The sequence below is a fragment of the Poromitra crassiceps genome (genome assembly GCF_964638095.1).
Source record: "Poromitra crassiceps genome assembly, chromosome: 13".
In the NCBI taxonomy this organism is placed as follows: Eukaryota; Metazoa; Chordata; class Actinopteri; order Beryciformes; family Melamphaidae; genus Poromitra; species Poromitra crassiceps.
Window position 1 is genome coordinate 6,957,495 of NC_139644.1, and position 10,000 is coordinate 6,967,494.

Here is a 10,000-nt window from a genome sequence, read left to right on the forward strand (position 1 = left end):
GTTCACTGGTGGAATGAACTCTCAAGCTACCATACATTGGATAACATTTACTACAAGAGCAAAGGCAGATTCTTAGACATCCCTAAAATTTGGCAACCACATACAGAGTTTGACTTTAACTTTTTACCCCAGTGTCATTAGGCTTATCAGGATAGGAGCTGAATGCATTGTTTTTGTTTGGTTGTTTGTCCAATAGTCTTGTTTGTTCTTGGATTATTGTGCATCTTATGCAGTTTTCTTGTTTTGTTTTGTTGTGTTTTGATGTTCTTTGTGGGGGATATGGGATATGATAGTCCATGTATGTCGTGTAAATACCTCATGTTCTTTCTTAACACATTCACTGCCAACAACGTGTAAACACGTTTTCAGAATCCAGCTGTTGACTGCCAACAACGTGTAAACACGTTTTTGGCATCGATTTTTTTTTTTTAACGGGGGTTTGTGCATCTAACCCTTTTACATATCTTATATAAGTATTGGACGTGTACAACGTGTACAACCCATTCCACCGACCCACTAAGTGGCGACAAGGAAGTAGGAAGGCAAGCAAAAAGCAGTGTGATCCATTTCCATTCTCATTAAAATGGATTGGCGGAGGCGCTTTCGTTTTCGCGTTGATTGCTGGCGGTGCGGGATTGCAAACTTGCATCGTGGATTGCGGATGGAGCACACTTTGAGGCACGCAGCGTAAATATGACCAGAGTCGCAGGGGCTTCATCGGAGCTCTCGGCCAGGGCTCCGGGAGGCGGGCGAGTCCAGCCGGGCTTCCTCAAAGAGCGGCCGCACAGACAGGCTCACACCCGCACAGCAGCAGCAAAGCAAACTGGTGACAAGCGGGGACTGCCCCCTAGTCCGACACCAAATTGGAAACAAATCCCATTCTAAAAGGCTTTTAGAATGGGATTTTCAACCCATTCTTTTTTGTTTCTTTTTCGCTATAATTTAGAGTAATTTAATTTCTATTCAGAAATTTATTTGAGAGGTCGAGAGTATGAGAAAGTGCATTTGCAAAGGTAGGAAAGTGCTTGTGACATGGCGCTGCAGCCAAAAAGAACGCCCACAGGAGGGAGGAGTTGAGCAGAGGGAAGTTTACTGCTGTTATGGAGGAAATTACTGTTCAAAACTATTGTTTAGGTCTTACTGATGCCAAAAATGAATGGTTAAAGTGACAGTTCTATCGAATTTCACAAAAAGCCGTTTATCTCTGAATATTTTTTCTGACGCTAAAACCATGCTGTATTCAACTGCTAATGCTTACATAACTACTAACTCTACAAACTAACTCTTTTAGACAGAGAAAGTACACATTCTATTAGTACTTTTGAGATATTGTATGTTCACAAACTCCAAGCAGAAAATAATCCTCGGCTCTTGTAAAATGAGCCACAATCCTCAAAAAACGGCTTGGCAGAAGCTACCTACAGCAAGAAAAAAACGTCTGGCAGTCAATGTGTTAAAGATTAAAAAAAAGTCGACTAGTAAAATTCACTAGTCGTGAATGCCCTAGTGTGTGTGTGTGTGTGTGTGTGTGTGTGTGTGTGTGTGTGTGTGTGTGTGTTTTGTGCGCACATGTGTCCACGTGCATCGACGTGTGTGTCACTAAAAGGATAAGTAAAAGCAGTGTCAATGTGGCGATAGGAAAATGTCGATCTGAAGCTCTCTTGTGCCCCCTGCAGGTGGTGGGAGGTGGGGCGGCTTAGTTTGAAAAGCTCTGCCTTATAGTATTCTATTTTAAAAGACAGTAACTTTATTCAGAATACCACCAATTGAAACTGTAACTCAGGGATTGCCAACTTTTTTGGCTTGTGACTCCACTTTGATGTCACAAAAATCTATAGGGACCCCAAACATTCAAATCTGTAATATATAATCAGTGACATCATCAATGATGTCACAGGTAACAAACAGTATGCTGACTTTTCCCCTCAGAATTCTGACTTGAATGTGAGAGTTCTGACTCTATCCCTCTTCCTGTACAGATGCACTCGCTGCGCCTGCTCAGTCAGAACGAGCCCTACAAGATCTTCCTGAGCATGAGCGACAACACGCGGCCCACCCAGGCCCTGCTGCAGCGCTGCATCCGCACCAACATCAACTTCAGCAAGCAGGGCCGCCACTGCCCCAACAACCGCGTCATGCGCCCACATTACAGAGGTAGCATGCTGCCCCAACAACCATGCGCCCACAGTACACTGTGTGTGTGTGTGTGTGTGTGTGTGTGTGTGTGTGTGTGTGTGTGTGTGTGTGTGTGTGTGTGTGTGTGTGTGTGTGTGTGTGCAGTGTATTGTGTGTGCAGTGTGGATGTAAAACTGGGTGGGTGAATAGCGTTAGAGTTGGTTGGCAAAGAAAGTAATTGTAAATCAGCAAGTGCGTGTTTTTTGTGTTTTTGTGTGTGTGTGTGTGTGTGTGTGTGTGTGTGTGTGTGCATGCGTGTGTTTATGTGTTCATAGATGTGTGGGTGTGTGTGTGTGTGTGTGTGTCCGTACACGGTACAACAAATGTGCAAGTGTTACACGAAGTGTGTAGGAGTCCTCATGTCCTCTGGGAAGCACCATGCTCCCCCGCCGTCTTCCTCCACACGCTCGGAATATCTTGGTTATCGATCCGGCACGGCCTGGCCTGGCCCGGCCCGGTGTGCTTTCCACAACATCAAATGGATTTATTTCTCTGCCTCCTTTTTCCCTTTGATAGCTGCGCGTTACGGCACAAAGCCCCTACAGGAGTTTCCACAGCTCAAGGTCAAAGAACGCAGACAACACTGGCATCGCCCCTGAGTTGCGTGATACCACTTTGAGCCAACTCACTTATTGGATTTTACAGAGAGGAGACAGAGGCGAGAAGTCTCTAGCCACTTTCAGACATGAACTCCGGATCAGGTGAGGGTTGCTTCCCACTGAGCCTGCCCCGGATGATACGTGAAGTGTACCCTTTCAGACATGAGGCATGTTTCATTCACACATGTGGAGCACCTCCGCAGAGTTTGTAAAGTAGAGAGGGGGCGGGGGCGGGGGTGGGGGAATTTGGGCATGACCACACAGTTGTGAAAATCAACCACACAGCTGTACTTCACTGTCTGAGCATAGCCTTAAGTGAATCACATTGACATTCAACAAACTATCACGACATGCAGTCTGAAAACAAGTTGCTAAAAATACATAATAGGCGATAACTGCCTAACGTTCACGGCATATAATCGTTTGCGCATAGCGTTAGTAATTAATTAAACAACCCTACAACTCACGACCAGATGCATCGATTTCCTCGAGTCTCAAGCACTACAAAGAAAACAGGTCTTTGCTATGTTCAGTCCTAAAATGCATCAAACCTACTAGAATTATACAGAATACAGGAAGCTAGACGTTTTTACCTTCAAAATAAAATAAATGTTGTATTACTTAAAGTCTTTCTGATTCTGATTCTGATTCTAACAAAAAATCAGAACGGTCGACTCACTACGGGTTAAAATTGACTTTTCGAAGGGAGCAGATATTCTTCCAGTTTATCTCTGTTCTGTATCTTTCGAAAAGCACACAAAAAAACATTACACATGCATTTACTTTATTTAATTGCCATTATTGGTTATTATAAGGTTATACCGGGAAGTTTTTGTTTTATACTGCCTGACTTGACGCTTCTTGGAATTGAATCTTCACAAACGCTGTGAAAACGTTAAATCAAAGGCATGAACGCAACCACATCCAGATGGCAGATACCCTACCTAGCGATGTCCAATACTGGGAAGCAGGAGACCCTCGCGTCCAAAAATGCTCATTAAATGTGTGTGCTGAAATAAGATCAGATGCAGAAATGAAATAAGATCAGAGCCATGAGCGTTTCAATCCAGCAACATGTAGCCTGTTGGCCGACACACACGGAGAAGGTTTGAGCTTCATTTGGAAAAACTGAAACAGCATGTTTTTTTTGCTTGCTCATTCACATGGACTATTTATATAATAATAATAATCTGTCACGCTGGCTTTCTGTCTCTGTCCTCATGCAGTCACTGAGCTGGCTACTTCACGGAGCTCTGGGGGGGGGGGGGGGGGGGGGGGGGACAATCCGCTCCTGCCACTAGGGCTCGAGGTACACTTACCTGCGTTTAGGAGGAGGATCGTGGGAGCGCGCATAGCTCACCAAAACGTGTTCGCACATACATGACCATCCGGATGCCCTCTAGATGACTCCCGAATTCCAAGGCATGTCTGAAAGCGGCTTCTGAGAGAATGTATACAGACAGAAAAAGATACAGAGAGGAGACAGAGGCGAGAAGTCTCTGAGAGAATGTATACAGACAGAAAAAGATACAGAGAGGAGACAGAGGCGAGAAGTATCTGAGAGAATGTATACAGACAGAAAAAGATACAGAGGCGAGAAGTCTCTGAGAGAATGTATACAGACAGAAACAGATACAGAGAGGAGACAGAGGCGAGACGTCTCTGAGATAATGTATACAGACAGAAAAAGATACAGAGAGGAGACAGAGGTGAGAAGTCTCTGAGAGAATGTATACAGACAGAAACAGATACAGAGAGGAGACAGAGGCGAGAAGTCTCTGAGATAATGTATACAGACAGAAACAGATACAGAGAGGAGACAGAGGCGAGAAGTCTCTGAGAGAATGTATACAGACAGAAACAGATACAGAGAGGAGACAGAGGTGAGAAGTATTTGAGAGAATGTATACAGACAGAAAAAGATACAGAGAGGAGACAGAGGCGAGAAGTCTCTGAGAGAATGTATACAGACAGAAACAGATACAGAGAGGAGACAGAGGCGAGACGTCTCTGAGATAATGTATACGGACAGAAACAGATACAGAGAGGAAACAGAGGCGAGACGTCTCTGAGATAATGTATACAGACAGAAAAAGATACAGAGAGGAGACAGAGGCGAGAAGGAGCTGAGGGAATGTATACAGACAGAAACAGATAGAGAGGAGACAGAGGCGAGAAGTCTTTGAGAGAATGTATACAGACAGAAAAAGATACAGAGAGGAGACAGAGGCGAGAAGTCTCTGAGAGAATGTATACAGACAGAAAAAGATACAGAGAGGAGACAGAGGCGAGAAGTCTCTGCGAGAATGTATACAGACAGAAAAAGATACAGAGAGGAGACAGAGGCGAGAAGTCTCTGAAAGAATGTATACAGACAGAAACAGATACAGAGAGGAGACAGAGGTGAGAAGTCTCTGAGAGAATGTATACAGAAGGAAAAAGATACAGAGAGGAGACAGAGGCGAGAAGTCTGAGAGAATGTATACAGACAGAAACAGATACAGAGAGGAGACAGAGGTGAGAAGTCTCTGAAAGAATGTATACAGACAGAAAAAGATACAGAGAGGAGACAGAGGCGAGAAGTCTGAGAGAATGTATACAGACAGAAAAAGATACAGAGAGGAGACAGAGGTGAGAAGTCTGAGAGAATGTATCCAGAAGGAAAAAGATACAGAGAGGAGACAGAGGTGAGAAGTCTCTGAAAGAATGTATCCAGAAGGAAAAAGATACAGAGAGGAGACAGAGGTGAGAAGTCTCTGAGAGAATGTATACAGACAGAAAAAGATACAGCGAGGAGACAGAGGCGAGAAGTCTGAGAGAATGTATACAGACAGAAAAAGATACAGAGAGGAGACAGAGGCGAGAAGTCTGAGAGAATGTATACAGACAGAAAAAGTACAGTCCGTTGGAACATTCGTGGCAAGAAGCTTAAAGGTACATATACACTGTCCAGAGTTTTATTCTATGTCTTGATGTCTTGAAAGGATAAGTTCATCCAAAAATGAAAATTCATTCAGTCACCCCATGCCGAAAACACCATTGCAGAATTATTGAAGTGAATGGCGACCAACTTTCCCATGGCTATGAAGATTTCAGCTGAAAATAGGGTGTAAATGACGTCTTTTCAAGTCATCTTGGCATCTCAGGGCTTGTGGAGACTTGGATTATGCCAGGTTAGCAGTATAGAGGCTTTTTTCTGTTGTTTTATTTTTACTAGCTTTGCTAACTTTAACATGTGATGTTTATCATGGCACATATTATGGGATGTTGGTGAAACGTCAGCAGATCAGCAGAGGCAGGCAGCAATGTACTCACCAAGCCTTCCATCATGTGTTCCTCCTGGATGATTTCTCTTCACCTCTTGATTCAGAGAACAGCTGACTGGCTTCTGGCCATGTTTGAATCACGTCAGTTGGTTGCGCCTCCTCTTCGCCAACTCCCAATATTACACCTGACGTAATGGATGGAAACGCGCATAATTTTGCATTTTCTTTTGCCGACTTTCTGAAAATTTGATTAAAAGTTGCGATACATTTGGATGGAAACCCAACTACAGTCTTGCTTAGTTACTTTCCCCATTTGTCTCTCTTTCTCTTCTCTCTCACACATCTCTCACTCTCAACTTTGGTGTATTTTACTGAAACTGCTGTGCTAATTATGACATTTCTCTCCTCTTCCCTCCTCTTCCCTCTCTTCTCTCCTCTTCTCTTCTCTCCTCCTCTCCTCTCTCCTCTTCTCTCCTCTTCTCTTCGCTCCTCTTCTCCTCTCCTCTCTCCTCTTCTCTCCTCTCCTCTCTTCTCCTCTCCTCTCCTCTCTTCTCCTCTCCTCTCCTCTCCTCTCTTCTCCTCTCCTCTCCTCTCTTCTCCTCTCCTCTCCTCTCCTCTCTTCTCCTCTTCTCTCTCCTCTTCTCTCTTCTCCTCTTCTCTCCTCTCCCCTCTTCTCTTCTCCTCTTCTCTCTCCTCTTCTCCTCTCCTCTCTCCTCTTCTCCTCTCCTCTTCTCCTCTTCTCCTCTCTTCTCTCCTCTCTCCTCTCCTCTTCTCCTCTTCTCTCTTCTCCTCTCTTCTCTCTCCTCTCCTCTCCTCTTCTCCTCTCTTCTCTCTCCTCTTCTTCTCTCCTCTCCTCTTTTCTCCTCTTCTCCTCTCTTCTCTCTCCTCTTCTCCTCTCCTCTCTTCTCTCCTCTCCTCTCCTCTCTCTTCTCTCCTATCTCCTCTCCTCTCCTCTTCCCCTCAGTGAACCAGTGGCTGCTGAAGTAGAAATATAAAAAGATGTCAATCTGCCGTGTCAGAGAGGAGAGCCAGTCTTTTTTCACACTGCCAAAGCAAGCTGAGCCGAGCCGACCTGAGCTGAGCCGAGCCGAGCCGAGCCGGACTAAACTGAGCTTACAGACGCTCTACAGAGAGCTTCACCGACTCCACTCAATAGCAGTCTACTGTGCTGGCCTCCCACCACAGCTCGGACTCATGGACCCAGCTGACGAGGGCCAGCAGAGTCAGCACGGCTCACACTTTGACTCCAACATGTGAAGAAGACTACAAGGACTCTCATGTCTACGCTGTTTCTATTGAAGGACTCTCACCTGTTTTGATTTGGTGTGTGTGTGAACTGAACAAGACTCTGCAGTGTTCTGACTTTCAGCAGAGGGATGGACGTTACTTAAGAGTTTGGACGACCGTTCTTCATATGGTGTCTGGCTGTCATCTTCATGGGCCACATTCAAAGTGGATACAGCCTCACCCCCCCATTATGAAAATGATTTGACATGTTCTACATGACTTGCCCTGGACCACGGAAAAGTCCACTCTGATATTATTAGTGGCAGGATCAAATTTGAAGAAGGTAACTTTCATGTTTTCACATTTTACTGAGCTGAAACAGATGCATTATATCACAATGGTTCTCATATCTTTAAAGTCGCTGATTAAATGATAATGACAGAATGGACCTTGCAGCAGGACCATGATTTGCTCTGCTGCAGAAAAGTCTGGCTTCCCTTCAGCAATAAGCTAACACATCCTGCCAGCTGATATCACAATAAGCCTGATACACTGAAAGGGTTAAATACACTGAAAGGGTTAAATACACTGAAAGAGTTAAATGAAACTAGTTTGTGCTGAAGGCCAAAATAAGCATGACAAACTGAACGGGTTGGGGACATTGTAATATAATTAAAGAGTTTTGCTCCAAAATGAGGAATCCAGTTGAAGTTTTGTCTACCTACTCTTACTGTTGTTAAGAAGATGAGAAATCACCTTATAAATCTGTTACACAATAGTCATCTCATTTCAAGATAGAATAATCTGTGTGTTTGAATGGATCTCAGGTAGCAAAAGCTTTTGAAAGTGGGCGTGTGGACCTCTGGAATGAAAGTCCTAAAGTGGCAAAATGGCTGACCTGTGCGTTAACGGACATCATGGATCAACTCACCGGTCGTGTGCTTGTTTGATATTGTTTACTCGGTTTGCTGTGTTTGTTGTTTTTCATGACCTCCGGGGAACAGTGCTGGTTTATTGTTTATTGTTTTTATTTTTCAAAACATAACTGTAATAAAGCGATGGAACTGAAACGGGGATGCTCTCGAAATCTCTTGTGATCCGGAGTAGTTCAGTGGGTGGCAGAGGTGGAAGGCACCTGCACTACAAGGGTTAGTTAGGGCTTCCATTTGTGTTGGAGCTGCCTGAGAACAAAGTGCAGTCAGGCATGGCACTCTGAGGCATGGCACTCTGAAGGCATGGCACTCTGAGGCATGGCACTCTGAGGCATGGCACTCTGAAGGCATGGCACTCTGAGGCATGGCACTCTGAGGCATGGCACTCTGAAGGCATGGCACTCTGAGGCATGGCACTCTGAGGCATGGCACTCTGAAGGCATGGCACTCTGAGGCATGGCACTCTGAGGCAGCTTGGATGAGAGTGTCCATCAGATGTCATGTTGTCTCATCTCTGAGTGAGAGTTCACTCCCAGCCGCTATCCGCTTCAGTCAGGAGAGACTAGAGAGCAGTGAATGAGTCACAATATTTATTACAATAGCTGAATGATGCATTACAGAAAATATGATGAAAATTAGGTGTTGTTAATAGTCTTTGGTGCTTAGACACCACAGGGAGATAATGAGATAGAGCTGCAGCAGCCATGAGCAGCAGTCAGATATATCCCCCTGTAGAGTCTAGATACTGCGGTGGTGGTGATGGTGAAGCCTCTCCTTCTGAAACTGATGAGACTCTTCAGACTGAAGAATCTGATGGGTCTGTGAAGACTGGGTGGAGAAGGAGAGGTGGAGGGTGCGAGACTGTCAGCAGCAAAGTTGGGAGGCTAAATGGGTTAGAAAAAAGCATATTTAAAGAGGATAACAGCCATGTGATTGGCTTACAATGGGGAGTGAAAAGCAATGTGATAGGCTTACAATGCACAGGTGACATGACTCTATGCTATTGGATAAAACAGCTGATTATTCAATGAAGCCCGGAAGTTGACAGGTTTATCTTGAGCGTGTGAGCGGATTTGAAGGGCTGGAGTGAACTGAGGAAGCGTAAAGTGCAGATTATCGTCTTCCTGGTTGAACCTCAGTTAGAACTACATTTCTCCCCGTTTACAGTCAGAGCAGCAATCGGGTTGCTAGAGTAGAAGCGCTATTATCCAGATTTTATTCGACCACAGATTTTCATGCAATCGTTCCCGGGTGCGGAACGGAACGGAAAGGAAACGGAACGGAACAAAAGCAATCGTTCCCAGTGAGAAAGCACCCTGAACGACCTGTCCAGGGTGCTTCTCTGTCTTCAGCACCACTGCAGGCTGACTCTGAAAAGGAATAAGCAGATAAGGAAAATGAATGCATGAAGAAATGATTAGTTCAGCATCTCTATCGCTCAATCTGCTCAATTTCATGAAGAATAGCAGATCTGAGAGCAGCAGAAGGTCTGGAGAGGCAGCTGAGCGGAGAGGAGCGCAGGCCGCAGCAGCACCCCCCGCTGGATTTGACCCAGATCCTCTGTTAAACAGCACGGTGTTTTCACGGCGCTGGACGTGATTTGTCTGCAAATTTCAACTCACGAGGCGTCCCTTATCAAATATTTATCCTCATTTTGGAGTCAGCTGGAACAGTGAAGAGGAGTGTGTGTGTGTGTGTGTGTGTGTGTGCATGTTTGTGTGTATGTGTGTGTGTGCGTGCGTGCCTGTTTTTGTGCATAATATGTGTCCACCACGTGTGTGTGTGCACGCGTGCACGTGCA

The 10,000-nt window shown here is 45.0% G+C and overlaps 1 protein-coding gene across 1 annotated transcript in view; it reads left to right on the plus strand.

Moving 5' to 3' along the window:
- LOC310787902 (carbonic anhydrase-related protein 10-like) overlaps positions 1–7,027 on the plus strand; it is a gene marked incomplete at both ends in the record, with an annotated part of 140,747 nt that extends 133,720 nt beyond the window's left edge. Inside the window, 2 exons of the mRNA XM_083649356.1 lie at positions 1,980–2,154; positions 7,005–7,027. Of these exons, the coding sequence (XP_083505482.1) occupies positions 1,980–2,154; positions 7,005–7,027 (198 nt within the window). The remainder of the gene's footprint in view (positions 1–1,979; positions 2,155–7,004) is intronic.
- Positions 7,028–10,000: the final 2,973 nt, after the last annotated feature.